Here is a 19,358-nt window from a genome sequence, read left to right as displayed (position 1 = left end):
TTCCTAGTGGCAGAGTGGGCTTCGGACTTACTACTTAAAAGGGTTAGCCAACAGGCCGAAATATCAGAAAGCTGTGGTCGTAACGTCAACGAACGTCAAATTTATTTATTCTGTATCCGAGTATTGTGTTCCCTAACGCAAACACCAAATATTTATAGAGAAACAGTGGAAAACTAGAAATAGAGATACGGTTGCGGTAAATATCGGTTTGATACACAAATGTATGCAGGGGTAAAGTCCCTATGTTTTATTTGGATAGTAATAATATTCAAGACCTCTTGGCGAATGAGTTGAGTGTATGTTACACTAATGGCTTTGACTTATTAGATAGAGTAAAATATTATTTTTAGGAAGATATGGTTTCCTAAGTGCTTATATTAAACTTTTTAAGCTTTCATCCACTTTACAATATTTCTGCCTATTTCGGAACATTTATAAATATTCATATACCTAGATGCCTATATTTCGAACGATTTGTTTTCAATTTAGCTGTGAAAGTAAATCTGGTATAGTTATTTTTGTTTATTTTAATATTTATAAGCTTAAAATTAATTAGGGGTTTTTAATACTATGCGTGAAATTCATTCTAATTAACGCACATTTATTTTTAAAGAGTTTGAACTAAATACATGGTATTTTTTATTGGACTTCACTACGAAATAAATTTGATCATTTGACCTTTAAATTCTGGATACAAAAACATGAATTACAATAAACTGTTCAGCATTTTCGTTTATTACACCGTTAAAAACCTTCCAACCGAAACAGATTATATGTTCATTGCATTGGTTCATCTACTATCACCAAATTGTCAGATTCAGAATGTGCTAACAACCCATAATATGTGTAATGGTAAGGAGCTCCAGGACGAGATAAGTGTGAACAATGCGTGGCAACTGGCAAGGAGAACGCGCATGCGCGCTGCCCGCTCGTGTCGACATCTTCGGGTTTCGGGAGAGCGCCCAGTGGCGCGCCGATACGCCTGCTCGAATGTTTCTTTATACCACGCGCTTAATCCTTGCATACAACCGAAAAATCGCATTTTCTATATAAAACCATCGGTTCTGATACCAAAAAATCATTCATACAGCGTTTTTACGTTCAACAAAACGAGACCCGCAGTAAAAATATAGATTTCGCGTCTTCCCGACCGTGTAATTTGCTTTCATAATTGCTCACAGGATTTAATTCCACTCAAATGACAACCCACTAGGATGTACTCTCTCAGATCCTTGTTGTGACAGCATATACGTGGGTAGGTTTCGAAATTTCATGTTAGCGGTTTAGGGGTGTTAAATAAAACTAACAGTGTTTGCATTCAGTGGCGTTTAAGGTTGATAGATTTATAGCTTGTAGTTTTATTGTTTACGTAGTGTGGTACAAATGTGGTGGATTTATTGATGGAAACTAGAATGGATATAAAGTTGACGTTTCACCAGGTAATTTTTTTATACATATTAAATTTTTTATTATTTTCATTAACTGTACACAAATAGCTATAAGAATATTTTTTAAAACAATCAAAATTTTGTTGTGTGGGGTAACGTAACAACAACTGATTATTCAGCTTCAAAAATATAATACAATCAAAATTTTATATTATCGTATGAGATTATTTAAGATTAAAGATTTTTTGTTAATTTTGACGACGGAATAAAAACTGTTGGAACGCCTAATGAATCTCTATCACGAAACCTTCAGAGCTAGCTACGTTTTTTCAATTACCGGTTAGTTGTGTGTTTTTATTGGAAATATCAACGTTGCTTTAAGGAATGGAAATGGAAAGCTATTTTTTTCGAAATGGGGTTTGAACTAGATTAATTCAGGTCTTTTAATTGACAAAAAAATCTCTATGTAGTATCAATAATGTTACAGGCTTTGAAAACTATATTATGTTGCATTCTTTAAAATCCATTATGTTATTCAAATATTTCGTGAGTTTCTAACGTACATTCAATAGATAGGTATTTATTCATATTTTGGACTTAACATATAAGACTCTATTTTATGTAATAAAAACGGTTCAGGAGAAATTGTACGATGGTGAAATATAATAATCATTCACTTTCAATCCTCACAAACTTTCGTATTTATTAGATATATTTGTACGATTAAAAGCTTTGGGTGACAATTTCGATAAGTGTAAGCAAATAACAGGTTAGGTCATTTTATGAGTCATCAAAACGAAATCACATAGAAATGATCTTATTTGTCCAACACGTATGCGGTATAAATAGAATTAGGGGAAAGTATCTCAAGCATTTTTAATTTAACTATGTGAACTATGAAAGTGGGTTGCATAAACTGGATTGTTAACTTAGAGTTTTATAAAAGCGGATATAAATGACAAAATTGAATCGGTTAACAAGGTACATAGCTTGTTAACAATCGATACCGATGTCCGCTACTAATTACTTTTTATACACGAATATAATATATTCGTGTATAAATCGCGATAAATCCGTAGTTACCTACGTATTTTGAAGGTAGAGACACAGAATATATTAGTACGTAGAGTGCGAAAATTTTTGAATATAATATCTAATAAATGTTTAGAGACGATAAGCTGAGTACAGAATTGGTAATAAATGGCATTATAAATAGGTACTTTGTTAAATATTTAATTTGTTACGGAATTAGTAACTTCTAGGATAAATTTTTTTGTATACAGGCATAGTTAAGTATAATTATTAAGGACTCTACAAGGGCAGATTCAAATTAGTATACCTAATAAAGAATAAAAAAAACTACATTTAGGTATTATACATATATTGTATCATCATTTATAAGGCTTGGACATCCCATCAAAATGATGAGTCAATGGCAACAACGGCCGACCTAACGACATTCTACTGAAATAGCTGTTGCATATTTCAAACGGAGCACAAACAATCTCATATGAGGCATACATGACTGGACATTCTCTCAGATTCGTATAAATTCTTGCGGAGGCTCGTGAAGCATGCAAGCATGTTCAATGGAGCGTCGTACCGGCCTCCATGTCCAATGGATGGTTCACAGACGTATGAATAGCGAAAGACACTATATTTGTGTGCACTCGGGTGGACAATGGCCACGGCGCGGCATGTGGGACGTGAAGTCTTTGTCTTTGTCAATTTTACCTTTACATTTAAAAAGCATTTACGGCCCGTTTAATGTGGACTTCATGCAAATATGCGTTCCGATCTTTGAAGAAAGTTAACAGTCAGTGGTTACAGGTGGTTATTAGGAAACCAGTAGTAATTGTAATTAATTAGTAAAAGCGGTTTATTATACCGTCCCTGATATAGTTATTACTATTATGTATTAAACCGTTTACCGTGTAAATAAAGGATGTTAATTACGTTAGGTGAATTATATTACGTAGATAATAAACTGGTGCGAACAATACTTAGCAACTAGGGCATTTCCTTTGGCTCTGGTCTGAGTCTGATAAATTAACATGGTCTAATATATTATGTGTGCTGTTAAACGTCGAATATCCCATATCTTTTGTTTGTTTTAATATTAAAATCGGGGTATATTTCCCTACTGTTTAAACAGACGTGTTTCTTGATGATATATAGGTATATATAGGTACCTATTTGAAGCGATTTGTGTATCTAAGCACTATACTAAAAAGGAATAGATAATGCTCATAGAGAGTTTTTATGTAGGTGAAAGCCTACGGATGTAATAGATATGAATTTAACTATACTTACATGGAAAGAGTTTCGAGTATGAAACCATTGAAGATCCAAAACTCTCAATATTAGTTTCTTAGTAGTTCGACAAGTGTTCTATATCATGTTTCCATTCAATTTTTTTTAGACTAAATCATGTCAAATATACCTACCTACTTATTCAATCGTCTTTCTGAACGTGCTCATTCAAGCGAGGTACTATTATATGAGTACGGTAGCATAATATGTTGATAGTCTAATAATCGTCGCTATAAAATCTTTCTGACATTCGCAATTTATACCATATACTTACGATATAGTGTGCTAAGTTCTAAGTTTATTATGTCACGGTTATTTGGTACCTAAACGAGGGAACGGTCGTCCGTTCATAGTAAATGATTCACACAATTAACTAGTTGTAGAGAATAATAGAGTTGGAGATGTAGTATTGCAGGATATACTATAATCAGGTAGATTGTAATATAAGGACTACGTATGTGCATTCTAAGCATTCCCATCGACCTTATAAATTACATATTATAAGATAGAGGATAACTAAATCGTAGGTATGTGGGGTATTGATATTTGTCTCTAGCGAATGAACAAATATATAGAAATGAAATCATGAAACTGTTATAGCTTACATAAAACTAGGGATTTTCTGAAGGAGATAAAATCTATCCATTGAGAACACATTCATTTATATAGATCAATTTTTAACGTTTTAAAAAAATTATCTAGAAGCCTGTGTGGAAATTAGATACCTACATAATAATAAGACCTCTTTGTTAAGTTTAAACTTTAATTCAAAAATCCCAGTAATTTAATGTTTGTACGTATGTAAACAATATTTTATTAATTCATATCCATATTCCAATTTCCATCCATGAATGCCGACATGAAGCTGACTTGAATAGATAATTTCTCAGCATTATACATAAGACAAGCATGATAAACACGAAAGCGTTTTTGTGACCGCTGAATTTAATAGAGATTAATAGAGTAGTTATAACGCTAATTTAGGTAATATCTCTATTAAATTCCGCTATTTAATTTAATAAAAATATAAATGTTTCCGAATATTTAAGTATCAGCTTATCTAAAATTCACCAAATCTTGTATGATGGAAAATAGATAACGGAATATTAATTACCTACCTAAACTAATATTTTTATAAGCTCTTCTTTGAAAAGATTAGTTAATTTGGTTTCGTTTCTTATTGAGTAATTATTATTTGAACAGGTAGGTACTTATGTGTTGTATCAATTTTAATCTGTGTCTCTATTTAATCTGTTAAATATTTATCTGTGACTACTGACTCTACCTACCTTAATTATAGGTTCAATCCCTCCGGGCAATTGACAAAAATAACTTTAATGATACATGTACCGCATTTTATTGTCGTATAAAATTGTGTCGAAAGTAACCTATTGAGACACAACAAGGAGTGTAGCTAAATACGAGTTCTGAGTGTCACTCGAAACATCGATAAACACTTCCCCTGAGTGACTGAGGGTGTAAGCTATAGTTAATTAGAAAGTTTATTAGGCCAACTATATAAAAATACCCCGTAATAAATTTAATCATACAATCGTAACGTAAATATTCATTTTATACTTTTTAATTTGAGCTTCGAAATTAAATTAATTTTAACGACAATTAAGAATCTGTTCACATCAAATTCTTGCAAGTATTGAAAATTTACTGCTGGCCAGTTTCTGAGGTCTTTAAGACAAAGAAATACATATTTTTTCCTCTTCATTATACTATGCATACATTTAGTGCACCTTATTATTCCTAATCATTAAAAACGGCTACAATCTGATTATGATATTTATATTCGCGTCAGTGAATTGCGGATAGTGTTAAATATTTCCCACAAAACACTCATAGAGCAATACACATACACATTCATTAACCGCTGTAATAAAATCGTTGCCTCACACTCAAACAAAGGCTAAAATACATCTCGTAGAAAAATTACAAATTGTTTACATTAGGCGCTTCCAGCCGCGCAGAAATAGGTACATCCTATGCTTCATATCACATATACAGATAATGCGTTGACGAATATTCACAAGAATATTATTATGCTTATGAGCTGAATTATAAACAAAATTCGTAAACTCATCTCTGGGTCGCTTCAGTTTTACGATCGTCATAGCATCTCTATTAGAAGGTAGGTACTATGTTTAGTCTTTTAAGTGCACGTTTTCACAAAATGGTTTGCACGTTTTATACACCGGTCTGTTAAAAATATAGATGATCCAAAAATAATATTTGGAATGAATCTTCTTTTGATATGATTTGTTTGTTAGATTATTATTATGAAGCACTTTGCTCTTGTTCAAACGAAACTTTTAATTGGTATTGACGAAGTCTACGTTATACAAGGTCTTTAGACTAGGCTCTGTTACCCGCGACGTCATAATTCTCTCTGCGATCATTCAATATAACGTTCTAAGGGCTGATTTTTCAATCCTTGGTTAAAACTTATCCGTCCAATAAAGTATTACAAAAAATGATCACCTGTAAACTGTCAAATGCAAGTAATTAGAATACATTTTTGAAATGGTAGTTTAATACGTTATTCAACGAATAAGTTTTAACCAAGGATTGAAAAATCAGCCCTAAGTATAATATTATATAGTTAATGCTTGAATAAAGTTTTGATTATATTATTGCACGCCTCATAAGCGAAGCGTTGAGGTGGGTACTACTGTCACTTCGCGCAAAACATCTGATTTTTTTTATTATAACAGATTCATTTCTTTTTTTATATAGGTACTTATATATGATATATAATGCATGTACCTACCTATTTTGTAATGGTTAGCTTTAGTTAGGTAATTGTATAGGAAGTGCAAATTTGTCATAAAATTAGGATAGGACATAAAAGTTTTATCGAACTAGTTTCAGTCACTTTTATAGCTAGGTATTAACGTAATAATAGTGTATTAAATCTCTCTGAAATATAGAGCCTAATAACTCCTAAATATTGTTTGGTACTTTATCAACCAAAACGAGTTCATCTCATAAAATGCATACATTACAATAGTTCACGGGCCGTTGACAATCGTTGATATTGGCTTTTAGCCAAACAAAACGGTTTCGATAGCAAAATTTTGCAGAGCTTGCTTTAAAATGTCGCTTTTTTCAATTGCAATTTGTTCTGCTTCATCTTTTATGTAATTATTCAAATTAAAGTAATCAGTATTGCATATTTTACTTAACCTACATTAGCTTTGTATTTTGTAGGGAGGTATTTATTTTTGTGATTAAATATAAAGTTACTTATAAATTACAGAAAAAACAGAGACATAGAGCCCTGACGCCATCGGCTAAAAATAATATATTTTCGAACCGTAAAAGTCGACCATAAATCACACAGAGATTCTTGACCTTTTTTCTAAATTTGCTATAAAATCTGAGGTTAGACAGAAGGGAGACTATTTATAATTTTATGCAGAATTATTGCTTTCGCTTTAATTAAAACTACAAAAAAGCTTCTACTAAAAATAAAAAATCAAGTTTTAATTTAGACTTTTCATAACGTCAATTCAGTTTTTTCTTATCTGATATTCCTTTAATACATTTTTGAATATCACAGATGTTATGAAAGAAAATACAAAAGATTTTTCCTACTTCACGTACAAAATGCACTTAGGAAATTAAGAAAAGTCGCAGTAGTAGAGCTTTTATAAAAATGTGAACCGAGTTGCTTTTATGGACGATATTTTGTTCTGTTTAAATGTATACTACTGTAGGTATATGTTGTATGCGCTATAAAATGTCGAGAGTCAAGAAGACTTATTTTCTTTGGAAAAATGGACCAATGTTTAAGAACCACTGGATAAATAAAAGCTCCATGATAGCAGCCAATGTGGTTGGCATTGAGTCATATTATTTGTAGCAATGCAATGTTAAGATTTATTTCGGTATTTGTAACGTTTATTGGCGAGAAATTTATAACGTTCTGTGAATACCTAGGCTTTTCGAAAACCTAAGGTAACATTTATCATAAGGTAACATTGCTAGCAAATAAATCCTGTTTAGAACAAAATGTTATTTATAAGAGATATGCAAATGTGATTTAAACACCTAAATAAATGCGTTACAAGCATTATTAGTGTCAATAAAAATAGGTATTTTAAATATACAGTATTGTTTTGTTGGTAAAAATTACTGAGGCCCATAATTATTGCTCATATTTTCTAAAGATAGTAAAGCATAATTTGAAATCATCAAGAAAAACCAACTTTGAAATACATTTGCCAAAGTTAACTATAATAACTTTGAAATTGTTTATTACCTACTATGAAAAGCCCCGCAAAAACTTTCAGAAAAACCTTTACTAATTTTTACATAATATTTGGTATTTTATATAAGTTATATATCCGTTTTCACTGCTGAACCAATCTTGGATTACAATAAGTAAAACCATATATTTTCTTTAGTATTAGATAAATTTGATACAAGACCAGTAATATCTAAATGTTTAAAACGGATAACATCATTTTTGAATAATTTAAAAATAATTATACTCATCCAACATCTAAACGTTTATCAAACCGTTATCTTTGTCTATAGATCAGTCAGAATCGACATCCGAAATCGAAAATTTAACAATAATTCCAAAAGTTTTCAAACTTCGGTCAAGTGAATAGTACATTGAGACGACAATAAATCTCATTTTGCAACCTTGTCCGCAGTCCGGAACATTGTTAAAATTGCAATTAAATTATTTTTTTGCTGTATGATCGTGAAAAAAATTCCAAAAGTTCTGCAAACTTGGGAAAGTTTTCGATATAATATTTCATATCACGTATTAAATTTGCAACCAATCTAAGTGTACGGAACATTGTTAAAATTGCAATTAAATTATTTTTTGCTGTATGGTCGTGAAAAAAATTCCAAAAGTTCTGCAAACTCGACACAGATATTGGAAATATATACCGAACAGTTGTATAAATTTGCAACCTTTTTCGTTGACCGGAACATGTTTATTTATAATTATTTTTAATTCGTGGTCATTTTTTCGAGTAAGGTGGTCTCGCAATAATTACAAAACTTTTGGAACTTGGTTGAAAACTTCGAAAACATATATTCTGATACATTTACAAATTTGCAACCTCATTCAGTTTAATAAATAAAAAAAACATTAATATTCAATATCAAAAGATGTTCCGTACACTGAGATTGGTTGCAAATTTAATACGTGATATGAAATATTATATCGAAAACTTCCCCAAGTTTGCAGAACTTTTGGAATTTTTTTCACGACCATACAGGAAAAAATAATTTAATTGCAGTTCCGGACTGCGGACAAGGTTGCAAAATGAGATTTATTGTCGCCCCAATGTACCATTCACTTGACCGAAGTTTGAAAACTTTTGGAATTATTGTGAATTGATTGTCTTAACTGACTGGAGTATACTTCAAAGCGAAAATTGCATCCGTCTCCGTAGCGGATACGTCACCTGTATATTTTGTTATTTATGATGATGCAAATGTAAATAGAAGTGTCAAGTGTTTCTCATGGATAATATCATAAAAAAAAACAACAATATACTGTAATATTTTGAATTAATTAAAATTCTGTGTATAAAGCCTTATAACCGATAGATAGACATTTACGACTGATTCGGATATTATTGTATCTTATTATTTTTAAAAATTATTAGCAAACCTACATAATATTAGGTATAAGTACCTAATATTTTTGAGAAGCTGCCTTTTTTACCTTTAGGGTAAATGCGCCAAATATTAGATAATTTTGCTATAGCACCAACGGTTTTCAATCATAGAGAAGGTATTCGGTATCGGGTTTGGTAAAGCAATTCATTTAACACTCGATGTTGTTAATAATTGTAAATTAAAATGTTAGTTAAGTTCTACAGTATTGGCTTATTGACACATTTACATAATGCTCTCCAGCGGATTATTATAGTCTGTCCACTATAAGAATTGCTTTTTGACAGCTCGACGGGTGATACTAGAAGTGATGTTCAAAAGATTATCGATTGTGATACCATTTCAATTATAAATTCAAAATATTATCATAAATCGAATCAGGTACGTAAATAATAATTACAACGTAAACGTACTAATGAGATATGTAATAATAAGACCACATATCTATGCATTGTATGTTAAAACTAAACTAAACTAATATTTTATTATTTATTGGTTTCTATCTTACAATTTGGTTGTCTTTACGTTTAAATTATATAACATAATAGAAGAGTTTTTCTGTATCGGATATATTTTACAGAGTATTTCTATCGATTATTTTAATCTATCGACCCATCATTGAATAATTCTGTGTAGGCATCACTAAGTGGGCGGGACCTGTCCATGAAGTACGATAATTATTTGTATGACATTTTAACATAGACAATACAATTATACATAGGCGTGAAGCTGTCAAAAAGCAAATAATATAATGGACAGAGTATAGCATGTAACATTTCCGTCATCAACACAACAAACAAAGCCTATCACAATTAATTAATATATTATATATAGTACCTACTATAGGTGTACTGAAAGCTCTTACGTATCTATGTTATTATCTCATAAACCGCAGATTTATAGTGTAATAGATGAGAGTATAGGTAAGTCTTGGTCTGCAATATTCGTAGGGATTCACAATTCCCAATCCACGAGTATTACTCGTCTTATGAACCCGTAGCGAAGTGAAAAATTAATCCGTAGAAGCGTTTTCAGATCTATTTCCTGCTAGCCGAGCATTGACAATTGTATTGGGAAATCCTTACTGTGCTACACGTTCTAAATCGCTTTCATATCGGTTGAAAGTCATACCCTGGTAAGAGGACATCGAATGGGATTACTAATGGAATCAGCGATCGGCTATTTTGACTTACCATTCTCAGCTTTTTGATTTAACGTCTATTAAGGTTCTCTAGCGTTAAGACTTCTTACAGTTTACAGTTGAGTTTATATTTTGCAATAGGTAATATTATTGTTGACGTAGTATTGAATTTATATTTGCAATAATTTTCTCGTTGATAGCAAATAAAAGGTTTGGATAAGTGTTATTTTCTTTCGATTGATTAGGGACAAACGAAATATTATGATTATCAATTTCGGTCCCGATTTAGTATTTTGCAAATACCGTCGAATTTGATATTTTTGGTTTTATGGCATTCAAATGCTTTATAAATTTAAATTTATAAAGAATAGAGTCCCGCCTCGTGATCGAATTTTTTCTATTCTTTATAAATTTATAATCCCGTTGAATACGAATTATTTAAAAATATAGAAGTAACGTACAACTATTGAATGCCGAATCCATTTACGTTGTGATAATAATTATGTAATGTTCCAATCTTATCTATGACAGTGTTTACGACAGAACTCTACAAGTGGTCCTGTCAAATGTATTATTATCTTATCTGATAATATCACGATAATATTGACAAAGAGTATTTTTGTTAATGATTATTTAATCCAAGTTTACGTATGACGTTTTATATCATATGATGTTTATACTTATCAATACGGATAGCATGATAGCATTCATAAACATCAGAAGTATCTTTGTAAACGTTTACTTGGAAATGCTATTTTTCTTAACCATGATATGTTTTTTTTTAATTTTTATTAAATCGTTAGTATTACGATTAATTTCGAAGATGTACTCAAATATAGAGACCATAATATACATGCAAGACATGCTAAAATATGTGTAGTATACCGAGTGACCCAAGCGCTGGCACAGAGGAGCTGGCGGTTGGTATTGACCAATGCATTATTTCTGTGCCTCCAGTGAATAAGGGAATAACTCAAAAACAGCACTTTTCAGGAGAGACAAAAAACTATATATCAATACTAAATCTTTATTAATTCAAAATTTTAAGCTTGTATGTGTAAGATATGATAATAGACTATATTTTTACATATGAACACATATTGTAACAACCCCATAAATATACTTTTTTCGTGTTTTTTTGTAGTTGTGGCCTTATGAACGAGTACTTCATGGAATAACTCAATGTATTCACATAATTTTTTTTTTACTCTTTGCAATATAACGACTTATGCCCTTAGGCACTATGTTCATAATCGCACAACACGACTTATATTATTGCCAGTTTTGGTTTTATAGAAATGATGTGACTTATTATGCTTGAAATTTGTGTACTTTATGACTCAATTGAGGAATTTTAGTGGAAAAACTATGCACGGAGCTTGAAAAACGAATGAAATCAACGGGTTTTTTTATCGTTATTAGATAATAAAAACAAAACAACATTTAGGTATTTATGCATTTAACCCTAGAAGTCCAATCTACGTAAATTTGACGTATGAACTCTTCTATATTTACCATCGAATCGCTGCAAAATCCAGAACCAACTTATTAGCCGTCGAGACCTAGCAGTACATAGTTGGCTCATCCAGGTAAATTCCGCCATTTGGTTGTAAAGAGGATGTTGTGCGTCATTTTGACGTATAATTGGGCTTTTCGTAACTTTTAAGATTGTTTCAAATGTTTATTTTGTGATTTATTTGAATAATTTTTTTCCAAGTCATGTTTCACATGATATCTATAGTATTATACTATAGATTGAGTATAAAATGGGATCCAGACATCGAGATAGAATGTACTACGTACTAGAGAGGCGATCGCTACTACACTCTCTTTAACACGAGCTAGAGGTAAGAATCACAAGTCTCTTTAGTCTGTGTCGGACTGTGCCCCCCGCTTGCCGCGTCAACACGTGTTATTGCTCTGTTCAAAATGCCTTCGTGTTTGCTTAGATATTGTTTTAACAGTTCCCATAATACAAACAAAGCCCGAGGAGTGACTTTTCACCAGTAAGTTTCCTTATTATGAGTAAGTCATGCATTTTACTAATATTGTTATCATTTTGCGAAAAATCACCACGCGTTCTGCGTTTCGCGCCATTTTTCATAGACTAACAGCACAGACGTGACACTATCGATGAGTCTGTTAAAAAAATGTAACTGGATTTTTTTAACTATGTATATACAATATCTACTAGGAAAGATTACCGTGGTGTAGTACCTAAATATTTATACTTTTACCCGACTACGCAAAGTAAAACGGTAGGTTATATTAAGTAATATTTATTTATTTACCTATTTTTATTTATTAAAAAAAGCCTAATCAATAGTTGTTCCAATAGGATTTATAAATTATTATGCACAACAATTACAAATAAACACAACATTCACAGAAACTAATACAGTAAAAGTTCCTTAATCGCGCTTCCTTTATTCGTGTTTTCACTATTCGCGGATTAAAAAAATGCGACCCAATTTCTATATTCACGACTAAAAATTTTTTTTATTCGCGGATTTAATAAGTACATACATAATAATAAAATTATTCCAATAGGTATCTTACCCAATATCCTTGTCAAATGGACTAATAAGAAAGTAAAATAGATCTTATAACAAGTTTGCCTAAAGTACATAATATTATGTTCTTAAATGATATCGCCGAGGCCTTTGACACAAGCCGCCTTTGTCGCAAGCCACCTCTGCAGCGATTGATGTTTTTGAGAATGTAAATAAACAGAATGGAAGCAACCTTATAACTCAATAAATAAAGTATATTTTTAAATGTAGTTCCGTTTATAGTAAAGTTACAAAAATTGTGATCGAGTAAGGGGGCGTCCATAAATTACGTGAGGTATTTTTTTTAAATTTTCTGCACCTCCCTCCCCCCCTGGTGAGATGTCGTGAGAATTTATTCAACCCCTCCCCCATCCTCGAATCTCGCGTGAGATTTTTCAAAATGTGAGTTTCTTATACGTAAACGCCATCAACATTGAATCATCGTATCCATTTAAATTACATCATGAAGCAAAAACTGATAAAACTATTGATTACTACACAAAACGACAAAAGCTTAATAAATTGATATTATTTAAAGGAAATTAAAATACATAGTTTAATATAAAATCCTCGTTTTATTAATTCCCTAGTATCAGTACCACCAGATAGTACCGAGTAAACAGATTGCACAATGTGTCGCATCTGCACGCATTGCTTAATCTTTGAACTTGAAGCCACGCCTCGCTCGTTCCACACGTACCCCACCACATCGGCCGCGCGCAATGTTTTTGTTTGGAATAACCCCTCTAGTAATATATCTCGATGGATCCAGACAACTTTTATACTAAGGACGAAGAACCTTCAATTTTAGTAAATGACGATTATTGTCCTCCGCTGGATTTGGACTTCAAGCAAGGGGATTGGGTGGCTGCAGAAGATGTTGTCCGGAGTAAAACCGAATATGTTATGGGGTTTTGTTACCCATGTATAATGAAAGTCGTAGATTGTAAAATAAACCTTTGATCTATCTTTCAATAATTCAGTACTATGTTGTTAATGCTATACAATGTTTCACCAGTCACCACAATGAGTCTAGTCTGTACAGGTTAGCAGGAGACATTCATTGAGTATTGGTATCAACTGCGTATTGCGTTTTGCGTATTAACTATTGTCCTAGTGAAAATTAATCGTCGAATCAATTTAAAATTCGATCAAGTGCGTTCCGTTTCGAAACGCCACAGATAATAAAATATAGATAATAAAAGTGGCAACGCCACAATGTCATGGTGGTATACATTGAGGATACAAGCACTATAAAGAGATAAGAGAAGCCCGAAAACCATATTCCTGTATGTTCAGTTAATACAGGAAAAGTTATAGGTGGTCAGTGGCGATATTTTACGGCATGATATAGAATTTTAACAATTTCTATATCATATAATATAAAAATAATGTAGATAAATAAAGAAAAAACAATGAGCCGCAAAGATTTTATGAAAAAATTAAGCACAGATTTGAAGGTACCTTGGATGCAAATACGACTTGTGGCACGCACTTTGTGACAATAGCCCAATTTTTTCAAAATATGTGGTACCAGAGTATCCATAAAATGTTTACGAAAATGCAGGACCAAAGAAGTATCGATATTGCGGATTTTTTTCCTATAAAAAAGGCAAATTACCAAAGCACAGTGGCTAAAACGCTAGGTATATGCGGAGAAAACAATATTCATAATTGTCAAGACTGGTTATAAATACTTTTTTTTAAGCGACTATTATAGACTATAGTATTATTGTCTTGATTATTGTAGTTAGATAATTTAAAAAAAAAAGATTAAAAACGAGTTATTTTTAAAAACTTACCCAATTATAAGAAGAAAATATAAGTTTAACATTTTTGTTGGCTTTTTTTAGATGATTCAATTATCGTTCTGTATTTATATAAACAAAGAGTATAATATCATTAAATGTACTTAATGTGTTTACTGTATTTTTAATATCTATTGCAAAAAATAGTTAATTTCCATAGAAATATATTAGTATCCCAAGTTAACTGATATATACCTTTTTTAAAAAATATAAAGATTTGTTGTTGCAGATTTATTGAAAAAACGATTTAAAAATAATAAGGAATAGTGTGTGTTGTTTCCGTGCAGTATTCAAAATAATAGACCAATAGCAACACGGCATTAATGCCAAACTGTCTCATGTCGCCACTTGAACCAATGACACTAAAAGAGTTGTTCCTTTATGCTCATGTTAGAAAAATGACACAAATGCGTTTATACTAAAATAGTGTTAGGACTGATGGAACAAAATGAATTAAGTCTTTATTCAAAAAGTATAACTACACATACGTCTTTGTGTTCGTGGGTACTTTTGACTCGAGACGAATAGTTCCTTTGCGATTGCCTAAAATGATGGATAAGGTAACTTATACCGTTAATCACACCCTACTTATACCGTTTGGGTCATTCGAAAAAATGGGTTAGGACGCAGCTAGAGATATGACCTTTTGATATGTTGTGTATTTTGACGAGCTGAATCCAATGGTGCAATAAAAACCAAAGGGAATAACTCGTCTTACTCCCTTATTCACTGGAGGCACAGATTTATTAGTAGATATTGCTGTTCAATTCAACGCAAAAATATTGGCAATGTTTTGATAACCCTTAACCTTTTTGATTTTACTTTACGTTTGCTATGTTAGAATTTTTCACATAAATTAAATGCTTTAAAACAAATAATATTTTTTTGATACTCGGGGAAACATTGATAGATCTACATTAAATTTCCAGAAAATGTGTTTACTACAATTTACAATAGTACTTAAGGGCTTGGTCTAGTAGTGCAAACAAATGCATCCTGTCATCCTATATGTAAATAATACAAATGTACTAAGGGAAAGTTGCTCCACTTAATTTTTAAATTTAAATCATTCGTATAATTTAATATTCGTAATAAGTACCAAAAATGACAATTTGAAACAATTTTCGTGAAAATTACACCGGGTGATTTTTTTTATCAGTACACAAAATTTGCGAATACTTTCTATTGATATCTTCAACTTCATGTTTATATAACTGATCAACTTTTACAAAGAAATTTGGACGAAATATAAAAAAAAATAAGCTTTCCATACAAAATGCATAACTCTATACATTTTTTTCGACCTAAGTTTCTTAGTGAAAGTTGTTCAGTTTAACTAATAAAACGGATAAACAAATTTTGTATATAATAAAAAAATGTAATGTTTGTGTTAAAAAATTATAAAATAGAAAAATACGCAAATGAAAACAAAATATATTTATTTCTGACTAGCTTCCGCCCGCGACTCCGTCCGCGCGGATGTCAGTCTTCGCGTCTTCTACAGATTTATTATATTATGTATAATATATAGATTTATATTGATAAACCTAATAAATCTTTTGCTAGCATTCTGATGCTTTATCGGTTGCACTGGATTTATCTCTTTTTTTTCAATCGCTTGAATGATATAGGATGGGTCCTTGATGGGCATCGAATGCTGAAGTCTCGAATCAATCAATTCTGACAGTAGGCAATTTATGTAAAATCTTGATAATGGTCCATCATTTTATTTTGCCTAAACGTTACATACTTTTTTATATATTCTATTTTTAACGAATGATTCACTCCAGTCCAAACAGCAAATAAGCAGACTTCTGCTTCTGCAACGTTTAGTTGTCCCTGAATTTGGAAAAAATAGTCATGATTCTTAAAAGTGTTATTTTTTGCATTGTATTTCAAATATTAAATTTTTTTTAACCGCATCTTCCGCATTCATGTCTTTTGCCGGAATTAGACATTTAACTTCTACTAGTCCCATTTTCCCTTTTTGATATGGGAGTGTATAAAGTAAATTTTTTAGATATTTCTCGTTATACTTTTAAAAAGTTATTATTGTCATTTTGCTCATTAGGTAAAGTAATTTCGATATCAGTTTTAAGTTTTTTGATACCTGCAATAATAACGTCATAATCGCCTGCACATACTTATCGATTACACCCTGTATACAATCCACCATCCACATTCATAATGTTTTCCTGTCCTCCTCTCCTTTACGCTGTTCACCGATACATTTTACCACTGAAGGATGTTTCATTGTGATCAACAAATTTTCACCACTGTTGTCGATTATTTGTTTTTCATTTTTAATCAGCAATTGGGAATCATCAGTTTTGTTTTTTGCAGATTGGTGATGTACCCTAACAATACGTCGAAAAGGGAAAGCATCAACGAATTATCGTTTTCGTCCTCTTTTTTTATTCTTCGCGTCTCTGTTACTTCTGTTTGTTTAGTTCTCAACACCCACTGAATTTTCTATGTTATTGTGATCTTCCATTACATCTGAGTTTTGATGATATGATGATAATCCATTCGTTTTAATATTGGTACTTAGAGTTGGTAGACTAAACTAGAAATGGCGGACTAAATTTGTCAGCGCGTCTGTAAGATCAGAATATAAAACCAACATCCTGTATTTAAGTTTAAATTAATAATCAAACAACATGCCGCTACGTTGAAAATGACTAGAAGAAAAAATTAAAACACCTCGGATCAATTTTGGAGTAAACAAATCATTTTCCCCGTATGGGGATTTCCCCGGATGAACTTGGGAAGTTCAAGTTCTTAATACAAGTTTATATTATATTTCGTATTTCTCAAACGAAAAATATACATTTTTGGAACTTCAAAAAAATTATATTATAAGAAAATTTATGAGCTTACTTTAGTTTTAAAGAAAATATATACATCCCTTTACTGACACCCCGTAAAATAAAGAAATTTTTGCCAATCACCTTTGCAATCTATTTGGTTTCATTAACTTTTACACGCGTATTTTTTTCGTTTATTTTCCATATCGAAATCAAATGTTTAAAAATACGAATATTTGCACAAAACTAAGATAAAAATAATCAATTAACAAAAATATTAAATTTAATGAAGTAGAGCAACTTTCACTTCGGTATGAAGGAAAATCGAGCGTAGAGCACACGTCAGAACGCTCCGGCCCAAGGAGCGCGACTAAAGAAATTCGCTAGGATTTTTCCTAATTATTTTAAATATTTTTTTAATATTTAAAGAATTATCAAAATTCAAAAAAAAAATTTTTAAAGGATTAATACTCATTGGTCTTCAACCAACTCGAATAAATTAATGGAAAAAATAACTTTTAGCAGTATTTATCAATAGATTTTGTAAGGCAAAAAATGGGAAATTTAATGAATTTATAACGTTCTAATTAAGAAAATCATAAGTTTTTCGGCAATTGTATTCAGCAGTTTTTAATAACGACTATATAAGGATAATAATGCGCTGATCAGATTGTGTAAATTGTAATCGGTTGTAACGTAGTGAGTGCACAAACTTAGCTCGAAATGTCTTTGGGGGAAAGAGACTTATCTTGAAGGCCTGATTAAGGTAACATAAAGTAACTTTATAAATGTGAAAAAATTCACGCGCATTGCGTATATAACACTAATTGATAAACAAGAAAAAAAAATTCAGTTTATCATTTCATTAGCCGGGAAAAAATTGTCAAATAACTTGTTGAAAACGCAATTTTGCTAGACTGCAGCCTTAATGATCTAAGACAATAGTCAATAAGAATTTTATTTTCACCTATATACCCCATAATTAGGTAATACATAATATATACGTTTTTTAGTAGGATTAACTTACCTTTTTTAAATCATATAAAAATCTTACTAATATAATAAATGCGAAAGTCTGTGAGGATGGATTTAAGTTTGTAACTCTTACACGTGAAATGGTTTGGATGAAACCCATGAAACTTTACAGTAATGATAGTACATCAGAATAGCACATGGACTAGAAATATTAGCGGGTAAAACCGGAAGGCACAGTAATTTTAATAACGATATATTGTATTTCAATATTCCATACAAGATAGTTTTGGCATGTTAGCAGGGTGCGAGGTGAGCGATGTGGGCGCGGTGGGCGCGGGGCGCGGCGCTGGCGCTGGCGTGGTGCGCCGTCGCCGCCGCGCCCGCTGGCCCGGCCCCGCCGCCTGCCGCCTGCGAGTCGCTGCTGCTGAGGAGGCCGCCGCCGCTGCCATCGGTAAGCTTTCAGACATGATGCCGTAGCGTGCTACGGGCGACTAGGCCATTGAGCCTGTTTTTGATATTGTATACCATTCAACGTAGAGCATAGAATACGCTATTATATTATCTCTATATTGTTCTACCTTTTACTCTACCTTTTACTCTCTACGTTGAAAAAAAAAACAACCTGTATCTTTGCTTAGAAAATAATGTGCATTTTCTATCGCAATATAAAATAAATATTGCGATGACCGTGGGTGATCAATTTGCTAATTTTATTGTAC

The 19,358-nt window shown here is 31.7% G+C and overlaps 1 protein-coding gene across 2 annotated transcripts in view; it reads left to right on the top strand.

Annotated features, from left to right (window-relative positions):
* The first annotated feature begins 977 nt into the window (after positions 1–977).
* The window catches only part of smog (G-protein coupled receptor 158 smog), a 29,046-nt gene continuing 10,665 nt past the window's right edge, over positions 978–19,358 (top strand). For both annotated transcript variants that reach the window (XM_089702809.1, XM_089702802.1), the window contains exons 1-2: positions 978–1,439; positions 18,938–19,090. In XM_089702809.1, coding sequence (XP_089558935.1) covers positions 18,956–19,090 — 135 coding nt within the window. In that variant the 5' untranslated portion in view covers positions 978–1,439; positions 18,938–18,955. The remainder of the gene's footprint in view (positions 1,440–18,937; positions 19,091–19,358) is intronic.

The sequence above is a fragment of the Colias philodice genome, chromosome 2 (assembly GCF_061535455.1).
Source record: "Colias philodice isolate Cphi_HAF_F1 chromosome 2, ilColPhil1 Martin Lab GWU primary, whole genome shotgun sequence".
NCBI classification, from domain to species: Eukaryota; Metazoa; Arthropoda; class Insecta; order Lepidoptera; family Pieridae; genus Colias; species Colias philodice.
Note: the sequence above shows the minus strand (reverse complement) of the source record. Positions and strands in the feature narration are given on the sequence as shown.